We start from the raw sequence: 18,205 nt of genomic DNA, 5'->3' as shown, positions 1-18,205 counted from the left end.
GGTTGAGCTCAGTCTGGTAGGTGCTATGAAAGAGAACTGTGTCAGACTCAATAGGAGTGGCCCTCAGCCCAGTCCAGTGAAATCAGTCAGTGGCGGGGGTGGGGGGGTGCGTGGGGGCAGTCCAGGCATTAGCTTTTTTTTTTTTTATTTTCCCAGGTTATTCTAATGTGCGTCTAGCACTGAGCAAATCCTTGGTCTGGAAGGACAAGTATGAATTAGCCAGTTAAAGGGAGAGGAACATGTACAAAGAACAAGTGTGAAATAGCATGACATGCTCAGGAATGATATAAGTAGTTAGAGTGGAATGTAAATGAACAAAGTGCTTAAAGATGAAGTTTGGTAGTCTGGGGACAGATCATAGAAGGAATTTTTATGGCTTGCTAAAGAATTTGGATTACATCCAAAGTTGTGGGATTTTCCACCACTGCCCAACTTTTTAATTTTTACTTTTTATTTTGAAATAATTTTGAATTTAGAGAAAAGTTGCAAAAATCTTACATAGAAGTCTGTTAACATTTTGCCTGCATACCTAGCTCTAAACATTATGCTCTCCATCTTGGTAGATACTTTAAAAAAACTAAACCGTTTGAAAGTAAGTTGTGGACATGAGCCTTCACCCACAGATACTCCAGCTTGTATCTGATAAGACCACGGACGTTCTCTTACAGAGAAATGACAATACTATTACCATACTACGTAGCATTGATTTAATAATAATATATAATATACAGTTCCAGTCAAGCCTCTTACGTTGCATTTAGCTGTCATTTCTTCTTATTCTTTTAATCTAGAATAGTACTCCTGCCCTTTTTCCTCTTTTGTGTACTTGACATTTTAGAAGAATCCAAGCTAGTTCCAAGCTAGTCTGCGATCTGGATTTCTTTTACTGCTTCCTCATTGTTAAATTCAGGTTAAACATTTTTTGGCAAGAGTAATACGTAGGTGATATTTTGCTCTTCTTTTGCTTCATATCAGGGGACACATAATGTCAGTGTGTTCCCTTATTGGTGATGCTGACTGATCACTTGGGTAGAATAGTATCTACCAGACTTCTCCATTATAATTGCATCTTTTCCACTTAGTAAGTAATTTAGTAAGCATTGATGATTCTTGCCTGATCAGTTATTGACATTGTTGGTTGCAAAATGAAAATTTTAAGATCTTAAGCAGTAGAGAATTACAATTGGAATTGCATTTTAGAGAAAACAGCGTCTACAGTTTTGTGGAAAACAGATTGGAGGGAGCCATGCTGGAGGCAAGGAGACCAGTTTACTTCTGTATACGTCATCTACTAATGGTACAGTGGCCTCTCTGATGGGGATAGAGAGAAGGTTGAGGGGTTTGGATCTCCCTTTTCTGTTACTTCAAAAATCACTTCACAGCCTACACATATTTAACAATTTGGTCAGAATTCCTTTGTGTATATATATGTATTTATTTAAATGAATCAAAATTTTATTGGTACAACCTAAAGTTTCAAAACACTTGAAAAGTTCTGTGTATAGGTTAGATAAGTTGTTGAGTTTTGAAACAATAACTGTTCACAATATCACATTGTCAGGAAAACTTTTAAAACTGAGATTTGGTCAACCTCACTCTTTCATTTTAATGTTTCGTGGCAGTGTATACCAACTAGTATTCCAGAAGTCCAGCAAGAGAATGTAAACAATCCTCAAGACCTAACAGGTATGATAATCTGCTTTAGTAGAGTCATAGAACCTAATAGTATGTTTTTTACTCCCCATTTTGACTATGGAAAAAAAAAGCATTTTTGTTGGTCTATGATGGCCTTAAATTAAAAAAAAATAACCCACAATATATTTTGTGTATGTTCTGTTATTCAGAATTATAAATCTTAAAAAAAAAAGGAATTATAAATCTTCTCCATAGTGAATCATCTTAATCCGTTATGAAATTATTTTTATTTATTTCTCGAAGGGTATAATTTTAGTTTTTTATTCTTTGGGATAAGTTGTCATGAGACTTTTTAGAAATGAAATAAATTAATGATTTTCTGTCATTTCATGGTTCAGCTTTTTATTCCTAACTTTTAATCTTTGATAGTGAATCTATTTGCTAATGTACATCAAGATGGTGAGGATGAACAAGCATTCATTTTGACTCTGGTGGAAATCCCAACCAATGCAGTAGAAGAATTTGCTGATACCACTATGCAGTTAATGCCAAACACCTTACTGCCAGCGCCCATATTGGTCAAATCAGTGAATACAGAAGAAAGGGGGGACATGAGGTAATGAACCAGCTAAACTGTTTTTGCTGGGAAGAAGGGGTGGTTTATGAATTGAATAGTATTGATTGAACAAGCCATTCACCAGCATTATTTGTAATTGTCATGGAGATCTTATTTAGTAATTATGTGGTAAAATAGAGAAGAAATTACTGATTTTATATCTGATGAAGATGCCATTTAAATGTATAATATAATACTTTTGTATGAAACTGTTGGTATTTTAAGTATTTTGAAAGCTAAAAAAAATTAGCAGTCTGGATCATAAAATAAAATAGCATCAGTTAAAGGTGTGGTTACTTTGTATACATTTATATATATTTTAAATTCTGAAATAAATATACAGTCACAGAAAGTTACAAAAATAGTGCAAAAAGGATACATTTAAAATATTTTTGATACTCATTTTAATTCTTTGCTGTAGAATTCTTTTTTTTTTTTTTAATTTATTTATTTATTGGCTAAGTTGGGTCTTCATTGCTGCGCGCAGGCTTTCTCTAGTTGCGGAGAGCAGGGGCTACTCTTCGTTGTGGTGCACGGGCTTCTCATTGTGGTAACTTCTCTTGTTGTGGAGCATGGGCTCTAGGCACACGGGCTTCAGTAGCTGAGGCACATGGGCTCATCAGTTGTGGCACACGGGCTTAGTTGCTCCGCGGCATGTGGGATCTTCCCAGACCAGGGATTGAACCCGTGTCCCCTGCATTGGCAGGCAGATTCTTAACCACTGTGCCACCAGGGAAGTCCCCTTTGCTGTAGAATTCTTAAGTTGTATTTTACTAGTCATTGGTTAAGATGCTTAATTGTCTATCAAGTAACATTAGAAATTGAAGCCTTTTTTATTAAGAAGAGACATTTTAGACTAAAATTTAACCTTACTTACAAAGCAAACATTTTTATGCCTCAGATTTAATTCAATATTATGGAATTTTAAGTTGTGAACTTTTAAGTATGACTGGAGCTCAGACCTAACATTTTTGTGGCCATGGCCATGTATGTATTAGTTAATTTGAAGTTTTTTGGCAGTTTTCATTGGAATAGCTCAGCCTTTAACTTCATTAATTAATGTAACTAATTTAATGTGTATGTGTATTTTCTATGCAGTATCAGTTTTCCAGTAACTTCAGTTGGTCAGGATAACATGTGTTTATCTAATTCTGGAAGAGATGATTCTGAAAAGCCACCTGCTAATTTGGATCTTGTATCTAGGAAGAGACTTCATTGTAAGCTTGATGAAAGTGACCATGTTCCTCCTGCCAAAAAAAGTTCACTCACTTCAAAAGACGATTGTCAAAAATATACCTCTGAGGTAAGGTGGAATCATTAAGCAAGTAAGGTGGCCATATTACAACGGATGTATTTTTGTTTTTCCTTTAGGCTCTTTATATAAAGATAGTTCTAATACTTTTTCTAAAAAGATTTGTTATGTATGTGTGTATGTATTTATTTATTTATGACTGCGTTGAGTCTTCGTTGCTGTGTGTGGGCTTTCTCTAGTTGTGGCAAGCAGCGGCTACTCTTCATTGACATGTGCGGGCTTCCCGTTGTGGAGCACAGGCTTTAGTAGTCGCAGCATGCAGGCTCAGTAGTTGCAGCTCTCGGGCTGTAGAGCGCAGGCTCAGTGGTTATGGCATACAGGCATAGTTGCTCCCCGGCATGTATGATCTTCCCAGACCAGGGATTGAACCCGTGTCCCCTGCATTAGCAGGTGGATTCTTAACCACTGCCCCACCGGGGAAGTCCCAGTTCAGATACTTTTTACCATAAATAATCCAGATAAAACCAGTTTTGGATTTTTACTTTCAACCAGTTCTAGGTGAAAATTGATGGATATTAATCAGGAAGCCCATTCCCAGCTCAGTGTCACTGGCTAAAAATAAGGCCGAAAGCATCATACAGATGCGGATCTTGGCTGTACCACTTAACAGCTGTGGGATCTCAGGCAAGATACTTCACCTCTCTGAATGAGTTCCCTGTTGTGTAAGATGGTAATAGTGTTATCATCACTACCATTGTCATAATGCTTAAAGCTTCCCGTTTCTCTTCACGAATAAAACCAGAAGCTCTAAGGCCCTGTTTTTGTTTGGCTGTTTTCTGTGTCTAATCTCATCTTGTGCTGGTCTCTGCCTCACTGGCCATATTGGCCATCGTTCAGTTTCTTGAATGCACTGTACTCCTTCATGTCCCAGGGCGTTTCTTTTGCTGTCTCTTCTTTATGAAACATTCCCTTGCAAAACACACAGACTTCTTTAGCTCAATCATCAGTACCTCAGGGAAGCCTGACAATACTGTGCAGATTCAGTTACCAGCCACTGTGTTGTAGGTTTCTTAAGTACCCTCTTGGTTTTTTTTCTGGTACTCATCATAAGGTACCACACTATGGAAAATTAGAATCTATATTCTCAAAGGGACAGTTGAAGACCAATAGTCCTTAGATGATAGCAGACAACAGAGGCAGTGTATTCTATATATGATAGGTTAAAAAAATAGTACCCCAGAATAGTTTTTAATTTCTCTCACTGTGAGTAAGGTCGAACATCTTTTCATATGCTTAAGAACCAGTTGTATTTCCTTTCCTGTGACATGCCTCTATATTCTTTACCTATTTTTCAGTTAGGTTGTTGATCTTTGTCTTCTAAATTTGGAGGAACTCTCTGTTTTGTGTGTCTGTGATATGAGATGCAGATTTTTTTTCCCTCAGGTTATTGTCTTTTAACTCTACTTTTTGTGATTTTTCTCATACAGACTTTCTTTTTTGCTTAACTTTTTAATATGAAAATGTCCAAGCATTTAAAAAGGTAGACAGGCTAGTATAATGTATCCCTATGTATTAATAATCCAGTTTGGTCATTTTGTCAGCATTCCATGCAGACATTGTTTCATTTTATTTTAAAAGTGTATTTAATGACATGGAAAAAAGATCACAGTATATCACCATATGTAAAACTAGGTCACCAGTTTATAATATGCCATTTAAAGAATGATAGATATACGTTGGCGTGACTAAATACATAAGAAAAATATAGTGTCTCTTGGGCCTATTTGTGGTTTTTCTTTTCCTTTTTTAATATGTATTTTATTTAATTAATTTAATTAAATAATTTTTTGGCTGCGTCGGGTCTTAGTTGCAGCACGTGGGATCTTTGTTGAGGCACGCGGGATCTTTCGTTGTGGTGCACAGGCTCTTTGCTGCGGCTTCTCTCTAGTTGTGGCGTGTGGGTTTTCTCTTTTCTAGTTGTGCACAGGCTCCAGGTCACGTGGGCTCTGTAGTTTGCAGCATGTGGGCAGTCTAGTTGAGGCACGTGAGCTCAGTAGTTGTGACTCATGGGCTTAGTTGCCCCACAGCACGTGGGATCTTAGTTCTCTGACCACAGATTGAAACCTCGTCCCCTGCATTGGAAGGTGGATTCTTTACCACTGGACCACCAGGGACGTCCATGGTTTTTTATTTTCTAAAGTTTGTTTTCAGCATTTTAATGATAAAAAATTGCTTATAGAAAGTTGAAGTTATTTTAAATTCTAGAATGTACATACACTGCACTCAGACATGCAAACACTTTTTATTTTTCTGTAATCAAATTTATCAGTCTTTTGGGGAATTCCCTGGTGGTCTAGTGGTTAGCACTTGAAGCACTCACTTCTGGGACTTGGGTTTCATCACTGGTAGGGGAACTAAGATCCTGCAATACGTGTGGTGTGGCCAAGAAAAAAAAATTTTTTTATCAGTCTTTTATGTATGGCTTATGGAGATCATGTTATACATTGAAAGTCTACCTTGAATTTAATATAAATTCTTCTAATTAATATTATTGATTTGTTTAGAATTTATTTGGTTTTAAAACAGTGAAACCAACTTAATTTTCCCAAGATGCCTATCTGTTTGTCCCAGCACCATTTATTGAATAATTCATCTTTTCTCCACTGATTTAAAATTCCCCTTTTGGAGACTTCTCTGGTGGTCCAGTGATTAAGACTCTGTGCTTTCATTGCAGGGGGCATGGGTTCAATACCTGATTGGGGAAACTAAGATCCCACCTGCCACATAGTGCGGCCAAAAAATAAAGGTGTATTTTTTTAAATAAATAAATAAATAGAATAAAATTCCACTTTTGTCAAATATTAAATTCCCATACGCATTTGGGTATATTCCTAAACTTTCCTTTCTTCTGCATTGATTTAGCTATTTGTTCTGGGGCCAGTATCACCCTGTTTTAATTACTGTAGCTTTTAAGTGCTTTAATATCTTAAAGGGATAGTCTGTCCCACTCACTCAACCCCAGTACAATTTTCTTCTTTTTCCAAGTTTTTCCTAGATTGCTTATATGTTTTAAAGTTTATATTAATTTTAGAATTAGCTATTTAGAGCTTTAAAAAAAGAAACCTATTGGTACTTGTGTTAGGAGCATACTAACTTGATAGATTAACATGGAGAAAATTGACATCATAAATGTGATGTTGAATCTTCCTATCCAGAAACACAGTATATCTCAATGGTATTTCTCAATGGTATTTTATGTTCTTCTTCATATAAATCTGGTACATTTCTTATTGGGTTATACCTAAGAATTTTATCTTTTTTGTTGCTATTATTATTTTCTTTTTAATCTAGAGAGCTTTACTGAATTCCCCTCATTATGTGTAGTAATTTTTCTGTTGGTTCTCTTGAGTTTTCTAAGTAAACAGTCATATCATTTGCAAATATAATTTTAATTCTTCTCTTCTACTTTTTACACCTTTAATTTCTTTCTCTTTTCTAATTATATTGGCTAATATAACTTAAAAAAAATCAGAAAATCTTATTCCTGACTTTAATGGGAATACTTCCAGTGTTTATGAAGAGGGATGCTGGCTTTTGGATTGCAGTCGTTATATTTTATGGTGTTGAGAAAATGCCCGTCTATTCAATTTTATGTTTTTTTCAAGAGTGAATATTATTGGACACTTTTCCTGCAAATAGATAATATTATTATTTTTCTCCTCAGATCTGTTGAGTTATATTAATATGTTTTATAATATTGAGTCATCTTTGCATTCCTGAAACAAATTTTTTGTTTGTTTGTTTGTTTGTTTTTTGGCTATGCTATGCAGCTAGTGGGATCTTAGTTCCCTGACCAGGGATTGCACTCATGCCCTTAGCAGTTGAAAGTGCGGAGTCCTAACCACTGGACGGCCAGGGAATTCCCAAACAAACTCTATTTGATCGCAATGTTTTAGTCTTTTGATGTGCTGCTTAAATTATGCTTGTAATATTTTATTTGATATTTTTGTGCTGATGTGAGACTGGCTAGTTGATATCAATATTATGCTTGATTTATAACAGGCATTTGGAAGCTTTCCCTCTTCTGCTATGCTGTGGAATAATTTAAATAATAGTTGCAGTGTCTTTTTCAGAAATGTTTGGTAGAATTCCCATAAAACATGTCTGACCCTAGCGCTTTCTGGGAGATACAGGTTTTCTTTACTTAAGAAAGAAAGAAGGAAATAAAATTAATTTTATTTGACAAATAGATTTCTAATTTTTTTTTTTGTAAATTTTCTTAAAAAACAGGTGTGTTCACAGGAATTAATAAATGTTTTGGAGGAAACAGGTGAGTGAAATAAATGTTAATGTGACTGCATTTTGTTAAGTACCCCTGATTGTTTTTGATGGATCTTGTTTAAATTTGGGATTGAAGCAGAGTCTTGCTCATTTTTCTCTAAGAATCACGCTTTTTCTTCCCTTCTGAGATCTTAGATTTGGCACTTTGGTGGCCATAACAAGCTACTTTCATCCTGTATTTAATAGAAAACTATATGGCTCCTGGATTTCCTGTAAAAGCTTAACAACAACATTTGAGGAATTAGAGAGCTAGGTTAAAGGAGTTTTTATAGGTCCTTAGCTTTACTCTTTTCTTTTAAATTAGTTTTTATTGGAGTATGGTTGATTTACAATGTTGTGTTAGTTTCTGCTGCACAGCAAAGTGAATCAGTTATGCATATACATATATCCACCCTTTTTTAGGTTCTATTCCCATATAGGCCATTACAGAGTAGTGAGTAAAGTTCCCTGTGCTGTACAGTAGGTTCTTAGTAGTTATGTGTTTTATATATAGTAGTGTGTATATGTCAATCCCAGTCTCCCGATTTATCCCTCCCCTCCTCCTTTCCCCCTTGGTAACCATTAGTTTGTTTTCTACATCTGTGACTTTATTTCTGTTTTGTAAATAGGTTCATTTGTACTGTTTTTTTAGATTCCACATACAAGCTGTATCATGTGATATTTGTGTTTCTCTGACTTACTTCACTCAACATGACAATCTCTAGGTCCATCCATGTTGCAGCAAATAGCTTTATTTCGTTCTTTTTTATGGCCTAGTAATGTTCCGTTGTATATAGGTACCACATCTTTATCCATTCCTTCATTGATGGACATTTAGGTTGCTTCCATGTCCTGGCTGTTGTAAATAGAGCCGCAGTGAACATTGGGGTACATATATCATTTTGAATTACAGTTTTCTCTGGATATATGCCCAGGAGTGGGATTGTTGGATCATATGGTAGCTGTCTTTTTAGTTTTTTAAGGAACCTCTGTACTGTTCTCCATAGTGGCAGTACCAATTTACATTCTCACCAACAGTGTAGGAAGGTTCCCTTTTCTCCACACCCTCTGCAGCATTTATTGTCTGTAGATTTTGCAGTGATGGCCATTCTGACCTTAACTTTACACTTAGATTAGGAAGTGATCACTTTTTAATTTGAGAAATACTTATGGAGAAAGCTTTTCTAAGTCAAAATATATTGATACGAGTATTTTATATCTGAATGCAGAAGCTGTTACCATAGCTTTTACCTGTTATAATATTCCTAATAGTCCAGGTAACTCCTCTAATTTTTGACTTAGCTTACTCTTATTAGGGTAGGTTCATGATAGAACATCATGGGTTTAGTGGAAGGGCAAAAATAAAGATGCAGGTGTAGAGAATGAACTTGAGGACGGTGGAGCGGGGGAAAAGCTGGGACGAAGTAAGAGAGTAGCATTGACATATATACACTACCAAATGTTAAATAAGATAGCTAATGGGAAGCTGCTGCTGCTGCATAACACAGGGAGATCAACTCCATGATTGGTGATGATTTAGAAGGGTGGGGTAGGGAGGGTCGGAGGGAGGCTGGGAAGGGAGAGGATATGAGGATATATGTATAAATATAGCTGATTCACTTTGTTGTACGGCAGAAACTGGCACAACAGTGTAAAGCAATTATACTCCAGTAAAGATCTGAGGAAAAAAAAGAATATAATGGGCTTTCTTCTTCAAATATTGCAATTTAATTAGATATTTCAATATGTGTGCTTACCATTTATTTTCTTTTTTGAAGGGGGGTCTTACAAGGGACAAGATATTTTCCCTACCTCAGGAAACACACATACAATTCCAGAACCTCAGAAAGAGCAACTTGAACCAACTTTTCAGAGTATCACATCTAGATCTGTTGATAAAATAACAGATGTACAAGAAAGGAATGCATCTCAGTTACCTCAGGAGGAGATAATGGTGCCTGATAAGGAAGAAAGGACTTGTGCTGCCTCTACGTCTGAACAAATGGACAGCATCACATCATCTTCAAAAACCCCACTATCCAGGTATCATGAGAAAATCTTTAATAAATGTTTTTCTCTCCATTTTTCTCTCAGTGGATAAGTAGAACCTATATGGAATAGGTGTAACATGTATAAAGACTAAGTCCAGCACTAGGGATGGTGTTTTGTAAACATACCCCTCTGTCAGTAATGTAAGGGAAGGGGTGTCATCAAAGGAAGTACAGTAATGCCAGACACTTCTGGAGGACGTTCCATATGACAAGAGCTAAGCTTTTGAAACTTTGACTTTTAGATAGAAAATCTTTAGAATTTAGTATTGCACACTTTCTTTCTCAGGTTGTTCATGGTTGTTATTTTGATAATTATTTATTCTACCATACAGTAGCTGCCAGTGCAGATGTAGATGGTCTGAGACATAGGGCTGACGTCAGAAGTAGCTCTGGAAGTTGTTTTATTGACGTCCCAAATAATGTGTGCGTTTTTCTCTCTTGTGGCTTTCCAAAGAGGTAAACCCTGGCATTCTCCCTATAACAGTAAGGGGGGAATTTAAGCCCAAAGCCAGCTTGTCCCACATTGTTTCCTCATACTCTAGAAGCAAGTCTTCTGGGTTAGGGATGACTATTGGCTTGTCAGCAGCATTCAAATCATTAACGTGGAGTTGGTGAGTTGGAGAGGAGAGGACATGTACTAGCCTCCACTAAAGGAAAGTGGGAGAAAGTATGTATAACTTGAAAAGGCATATTTAACGAACCTGTTGTTTTTGTTATATAAACTACATCTTTTCTGGCATTAGAAGTATGCTAAAAATAGAATGAGGGCAGCATCATGGGGGTTTGGGTTCAACCAGTCGAGAAGCAGTGTTCTAGAGCAAGGGTCAGCAAATTTTTTTGGCAAAAGATAATGTATTATATATTTTAGGCTTTGTGGGCCATATATCTCTGTTGCAACTACTTAACTACTCAACAGATATGTAATCATATCTGTTTACATATATGACTATATGTTACATATGTAATATGTAATGTATATGTATACATATATTACATATTACATAATTATTACACATATTATATACATTATGTATCACATATGTAATATATAACCATATATGTAAACAGATGAACATGCTGTGTTCCAGTAAACTTATTTACAGAATCAGGCGGTGGATTGCGTTTTGCCTGTGGATCATAGCTTGCTGACCCCTGCTCTGGAGGCTTCCTACTCAAAGTGTGGTCCTGGGACCAGCAGCAGGGACATCATTTGAGAACTAGATAGAAATACAGAACTCAGGCCCCTCTCTCCCACCAACTCAGAATTTTCATTTTAATAAGATCCCCACGTGATTTGTATGTACTTCTAAGCTTGAGAAGTACTGCTCTAGAGTAAGCTTTGACCTTTGTCACATGTGTGTCATGGCCTAGTGATATCAGTAACTAGTGGTATCAGTACTTAGTAGATGTGCCACTCATGTGGTATCACACATGCCATTTTAGCATTCATGGAAAGAAGTTGGCACTAAGAATGTGTCTTCCTGGGACTTCTCTGGTGGTCCAGTGGTTAAGACTCTGCGCTTCCAGTGCAGGGAGTATGGGTTGGATCCCTGGTCGGGGAACTAAGATCCCACATGCTGGGCAGTGTAACCCCCCAAAAAAGTTTAACTATACAGACATAGGTGTTGTCCTGTAGAACTTTGTATATTCCTGCTTTCAGCTCCTTTGCTATAATAGCCTGCCTATGAAAAATTTAGTGAATAAATTTTTTTTTTTTAAATGTGTCTTCCTGGATATTCTTGAATATCTTTACATTTGCATTTCTAGACCTGGCAGAAGACCCCTGGGATTTTTGTCTTTAATATGTTCAAAGAATAGTTTGGAGTCTGATGAACCAACTCAGGTTCATAGTAAGAAACGCCTAAAACCTCTTATACCTGTATCAAGACAGAATTTGAAAAGATCTAATCCTCTCAATGTAAACCAGAAAAAAGCTGAAGAGTCCTCTGATCTTCCATCTCCAAGTGTTGTTGTTAATACTGAACCTAAAAATACTGATAGTTCAGCAACTCAGGTATGTGATAACTACTCTTTGTTTATTTGTATAGAATGGGTTGGATATCAGACTCAACTAGGAAAAACAAAGCAATTCCTATTTTCATCTGGACGTCAGAAATTATTACAGAGCAACTCCAGTCTGTCTCCCCCCTATCGTACCCCACTGCACTGGAAGAAGATAAGATGTTGAATTAGAAAGTTACAGCTAGTTTAATACAGAGCGATTGAACTAACCATAAATGGACACTTAATTGCCATTCCTTTACTGCAAAGACCCTTCTGACCTGTGGAAAACAAAGCAGTGCTTGCATTTTATTTCCTTTAGAAGAAATATCCTGACATCTACAAGCATTCAAGGAACAGTAGAATTAGAATTCATTTGCATGTTTCATTTCTGCATTCTGAAGCTCTCATAGCAAGTACTGGGGCAGAAAAATTTGTGAACTTGTATCAGAGACTTTGGAAAAATATTGAGATGACTTAAGATCTCAACAAAGAAAAGGCTGGTGACCGTCAATTGGCTAGCACAAGCCTCAAAGGAAGGAGTACTTTTGTAAAGAACATTTTTAACGTTTTAAAAATATTTTATTTCCTACAGTTATATTCAGAGACCAGGATTTTCTGAGTCTTTATCATTATTGCCAAATTACTTTGGAGAATAGTTGTATTTTCAGCAGTGTAACAGTGCCAATTCAGTCACATCCTTGACAGCCTGAGATATTACTCTTCAGAATACATTTGTTTGTCTTATTTAATGTAATGGTAGAGGGGTGGAAATGTCATTTCATTTTTAGAATTTGCATTTCTTCAGTTATTAGGGAGTTGGTTTTTTTCCATATATTTACCAGATTTTCTCCTTTTTTTTATTTTTCTTTTTTGTTCCTATCCTTTGCTGATTTACAGTTTTGGGGATCTTAGTAGTTTTCTTACCAATTTGTGTGAGATCTTTATGTATGTAAATAAGCCACATACCTTTTAACTCTTTACTGCAAGTATTTTTTCTAAGTTTATTTACTTTTTTAAATTTGGGGGAGTTTTTGTTATACATAACTTTTAAATGTTTAGTCAAATCCATTACTTGTTTCTTTGCAGTTTGTTAAATTGCTTTAATGATTAAAAGTTTTTCTCCAGAGGTATAAAATTATGAGTAATCAATTTTAAAACTTTAAACTCTATTCATGGTTATTGACTTTGGTATGTAGTGTGAGGCAAGAATCTAAACTAAATGTTATTCTCAAATTGATACTTTGTTTTTTTGAATAAGTAATATGTTCCACAAGTTTTACAATTCATAACCTACAAAAAAGTTTATAGTAAAAAGTTTCCCAGATCTGTCCTTAAGCTTCCTAGTTCCTCCTTTCTGCAGGTATATGGTATTATCAGTTTTTGGTTTACTTTTCCAGAGACATTTTAATATACACAAATATAGACATTTTTCTTCTTTTTTACATAAATAATAGCGTATCAGTCTATTCTTTGCTTTTTTCACCTAATAGTATGTCTTGGAAACCTTACAAAAGGGCTTCCTCCTCTCTTGTGCTCTTTAAAAAATTTAGATTCACTTTTTATTTTGAGATAATTGTAGATTTCACATGCAGTTGTAAACAACTATGCAGAGAGATCCCATCTACCCTTCACCCAGTTTTCCCCAGTAGTAACATCTTACAGAGCTCTCTTACAGTATCGCATGGGCTATTTTGACATTTCTACTACAGTCAAGATACAGAGCAGTTCCATCACCACAGGGATCTTTTGTGTTGCCCTTTATAGACACACCCACTTCCCAACCACCACCACTCTCCCCTTATCTTCTGGCAACCTGGTCGCCATTAAATTTGTCATTCTAAGAATGTTATATAAATGGAATCATATGTTTGGGATTGGCATCTTTTCACTCAACAGTAGTTCCCTATAGAGTCATCCAGATGGTTTTATGTATCAATACTTTGTTTCTTTTTATTGCTGAATAGTGTTCCATAGTATGGATGTACCAAATGTTTTGTTTATCCATTTACCCACCAAAGGACATCTAGGTTGTTTTCATTGTTTGCTGTTATGAATAAAGCTGTGAACTTTTGTACACAGCTTTTTGTGTGGACATAAATTTTCCTTTTTTCAGGAATAACTACATAATATTCCATTGTTTGGATGTACCATAGAATGATACTGACCTTACACTGATAGGCACTTAGATTATTCCTAATTATTTGCTATTTCAAACAATGTGTTAACAGCTAACTTATAAATGGACCGTTTTTCACATTTATAGGTTAAATTCCTAGAAATAGAATTGCTGATCTAAAGGAATGATTATTCTTTTGACAGACACTGCCTGATTGTCCTCCATCTGGATTATATCAGTTTCTGTTCTTATCAGCAGTATATGAGAGGGCCTTTTTCCTCATATTAGCATATTATCAATGCTTTTTATTTTTGACATCCTTCATAGATTTAATGAACACGTGTCTGTGATGTAGGTTGCAAATTTTTTTTCCATGCATTGCATTATCTTTTTTTTTTTTTTGTACAATTGTTTATACAAATTCAACAAAGGTAAAACTGAGTCAGGGAAGGTCTAGGAAAACAACACCTTACGACAATGGCACTTATGAATGCATAACTTTACACCTGGGAAACCTATTGCATTATCTTTTGATTTTGTGTATGGCGGTTTGTGCCAAGCAGACATTTAAAATTTTTGTGTACATGAATCTATCAATCTTTTATGGTTTCTGGCTTTCATTTCATTCCTTCACACTGTCTTCCCCACTCGAGGATCATAAAAACATTTTCCCATGGTATTTTATAGTACATTTTTAAAAAATGTTTTTACATTTAAGTCTATTGATCCATCTGGAATTTATATTGGTGAAGTATAGGTCTGACTTTTCCTTTTTGTGAGATAGTTATGCAGTTGTCCAACATTATTTATTGGATCATCCAAATTTTCTCAAATTTTTTTGGGAAATATCACTTTATCAGATACTAAATTTCCATCCATTTGTGTTTGGAATATTTCTAGTCTTCTATTTCATTGATTTGTATGTCTGTTGCTGTGCTGATACCTTGCTGTATTTAATTTTTTCTAGATTTATAGGTAGAGTTATAATTTTTGGTCATTGAGTATAAACGTATTTAAAGCTCTTAATATTTGTTGCTATATTGCTTTTCAAACAGATATTGATTTAGACTACCACTATCAATATATAAATGTTATACTGCATACTTATTGTTGTTATCTTTTTAGGTTTCTTGTAACAGTTCCTTACCAAAAGGAGAATGTAAAGGTGGCCAAAACCGGGTAACTGAAGAGGAGCCAACCACAGTCTCTGAATATTTCTTCAGCGATATCTTTATTGAAGTGGATGAAACAGAATAAAAGTCGTCTTTTTTTTTTTTTTTTTTTTTTTTAAGTCTAGGATTCCCAGAGTCAGTTATATCAGCAAAGCAGTATTTAGAAAAAAGCATCACTGGCAATTTTTCTTTAGGTTGATTTTGAATATTTAATAGGCTTGATTTGAAGCTTTTCTAATCAGTGAAAAGCATTGCTGAGGTTCCTTTCATCCTGATTGATCCATCAAGACTGCTTTCTCAGACAGAAGTAACAACTCTCGTTTACATTTTAACTCTTCTGTGTTGAACACACATGGACATGTTGGAATGTCGTGGATAAATGTCTCTGTATATATCACAGTGCCGTCGTATTTGGAGGTGGATTGCATTTAACATTTAGCAAACCTTTTGTGAAGGTTTTTTTCTGTTTCTTTAGGGTTTTTTGGTTTTTCGTTTCTTGGGGGGATGGGGGGGTTTGGATGGTGAAGGCCTTTTCAATTGCCCCTATGTGTATGAAAGGAAATTGTGAAACTCCACTTTAGTATGGTAAATGTTTAAAACTTTTCTATTATCAGCTATTTGACTGAAAAATGTGTATTTTTCTAATTCGTGTTGATGTAACATTAGTCCTAATTGAAGAACTGGTATTTAAACTTACTATTTATAAAGATAAAACATCAAAAAGCTTATTTATTTTTAAATTTTTTATTTAAAAGAATATTCAGTTTTAATTATTTTTACCCCTGAGATTGTGGGTAAAGAAGGCATTAACAAATTTATGTTTGTCTCCTTTCCCTCTTTAATTTTAAAGATATTTAAAGTGATGTAACTAAAGTGTTTCAATAGAGTATATGTTTTGAATACATTTTTTTCTCATAGTTTAGTATATGGACTTTGTACTGTGAATTTTTTGTTTTTCTTATTTCTTGGATAATCTCAGGATTTGTATGGAAAAAAAACACCCTTTATTTTTGAGGCAAATTTCCATACAAAACTCAGTCTCCATTACACACACACATGCTCACATACACACATTCCTTTTTTAAATAACAATTTCTTGGTATTTTTTTTTCCCCATTAAATTTTCCTTAAGGAACTAAGTACTTTTACCTTTATGCACAGAACGTAATTGTGATGTTAAAAACAGAAAATGAGGTAGCAGTAAGACTTTATTAAGTCAGTGATTATTATCAGTATGAATTTATTTGAAAAGCTTTCTGGGTTGATAATACATTAGATCAAAAGTCAGAAACATTTTCTGCAAAATATTTTCGAGTTTGTGGGCCCTCTGTGGTAACTATTCAACTCTGCCATTTCAGTGTGAAAACAGCTACAGACAATACTTTAATGATGGACATGGATGGATTGGATTTTTAGTTTGGCCCCTACATTAGACAGTAGTTTTCTTACCTTATGGTGCTGATGTCATGACCTATGAGATATTTGTCACTGGAGTTATGAGTTGTGCCTAGTAATTAAAACCATTGATTGCATTATGAAATCAGTATTTCACTTGGGAAGATATTTTAATGTCTAATTATGTTTGTAAATTGAAAAAAATGGCGGCCAGTTTTCAAGTTCAATGGTAAAATTGGATTTGGCTTGGCAAGTATAACAGTAATCCTAAATTATTAAAACAATTGATATTAGAGCATTTATTATTCATTGCCTTATAGTGAAATTTCCAGTTTAACTTTTTTTGTCCTAAAGGAGGATCTATAAGGAAATTCTCTTCATGTGATTAATATGTCACAGAAATCATGGTAGCAAATCACATTGCTATTTTAATGCCCTTTTTTATAACTTTTAAAAATCTCATATTCTGAAAATGTTTCTTTCATTTAGTTCATGTTAGTTTGGGTGTTAGGTTGTCATAGCTAAACTATTATTTTATTCCTTGTTTAATATTACTTTTAAATTTTGTTAACATCTGTCTCTTGTTCATCTACAGTGAGTTAATTTTATGGAAGATGTAACTTCTTACTGTATACAGGATAATTTTATCTTTGGGCATTCATTGTATTAGAGAATCAAGTCAGACAGCTAAATTATCCTACTATTATATCCTTCAAACTATTCTCGGAAAAAGAAACTTAATCAATGTATTTACCTTACAAGGTGGAAAGACTTGTGTTTTTAACAGAAGTGTTTTCACATCTGTGTTTAATCTGACTCATGTAAAGATGATGATGTGAAGAATTTGTATTTTATAAATCTTAAAAGAGATATGATTAAAGGTCTTTATTTTTTTCTTGACTTTTCCTCCTGAACACTTACGTCTTAGGAAGTGATCAACATGATGGCTTAAAAGCCTAATTGTTGGTAAATGATTGAGGCACAGATAAAAATATAAATATCCACTGTTTACCACCATGTTCTTTGAAATATAAGTGATCATGTATACTATGTTGCTTGAAGAAGTCTTTGACAAAAAGCAATATTTGTCATTGTAAATTTTCTTGTTCTAAAGAAAGCAGTTATATTCTATAGATGTAAATTATGTAAATAAAAGTTATTTTATATTATTTCTTTTGTGTCCTTTTTTCAAATGACTTAATAAAGATATTAATGTTAGTGAATGAAAAATAGTCTTATAAGTTCAGCTTACCCTTCTTCCCTCCTTCTGTTCCCCTCTTCCTTCCTTCCTCTCTTCCTTCCATGAAAATATAGTATAATTGGAAGAATTAATTTTTTTCTTATATGCATAGACTTTCCCCTGCATTTGGGACATATGAAGAGTTGCTTACTTTTTTGTTTATTAGCTCCTTATGCAATGCGTTTTTTGATAAAAGAACTCAATCTCTTTTACTCTTTTTTTTTTCTTCCCACTTATTTTTTCTCTGTAGAGAAAGACAAATGGGAAACTCTAGTTACAGATATGCTATAAAACCTGGACTTATTACGTTGTCAGTTGACTTTTTGTTATGGTATATAAGGATTTTAGCTTTCTTACAACTCTCCCCACTCTTTTTCTGCTTTCTCCCAATATGTTAATCACAA

General features: G+C 34.7%; 1 protein-coding gene across 5 annotated transcripts in view; it reads left to right on the top strand.

Annotated features, from left to right (window-relative positions):
• The window catches only part of BDP1 (B double prime 1, subunit of RNA polymerase III transcription initiation factor IIIB), an 85,835-nt gene extending 68,105 nt beyond the window's left edge, over window positions 1–17,730 (top strand). For 3 of the 5 annotated variants that reach the window (XM_057741506.1, XM_057741498.1, XM_057741489.1), the window contains 7 exons: window positions 1,623–1,686; window positions 2,065–2,251; window positions 3,350–3,554; window positions 7,794–7,833; window positions 9,602–9,866; window positions 11,642–11,888; window positions 15,120–17,730. In XM_057741506.1, the coding sequence (XP_057597489.1) occupies window positions 1,623–1,686; window positions 2,065–2,251; window positions 3,350–3,554; window positions 7,794–7,833; window positions 9,602–9,866; window positions 11,642–11,888; window positions 15,120–15,251 (1,140 nt within the window). In that variant the 3' untranslated portion in view covers window positions 15,252–17,730. Of the gene's footprint in view, window positions 1–1,622; window positions 1,687–2,064; window positions 2,252–3,349; window positions 3,555–7,793; window positions 7,834–9,601; window positions 9,867–11,641; window positions 11,889–15,119 lie in introns of those variants that run through there. The other 2 variants (XM_057741516.1, XM_057741525.1) reach the window with 2 other exon arrangements.
• The last annotated feature ends 475 nt before the right edge of the window (window positions 17,731–18,205 follow it).

Source organism: Hippopotamus amphibius, chromosome 1, assembly GCF_030028045.1.
Source record: "Hippopotamus amphibius kiboko isolate mHipAmp2 chromosome 1, mHipAmp2.hap2, whole genome shotgun sequence".
Taxonomy (NCBI): domain Eukaryota; kingdom Metazoa; phylum Chordata; class Mammalia; order Artiodactyla; family Hippopotamidae; genus Hippopotamus; species Hippopotamus amphibius.
This window is presented reverse-complemented; position numbering and strand designations above follow the sequence as displayed.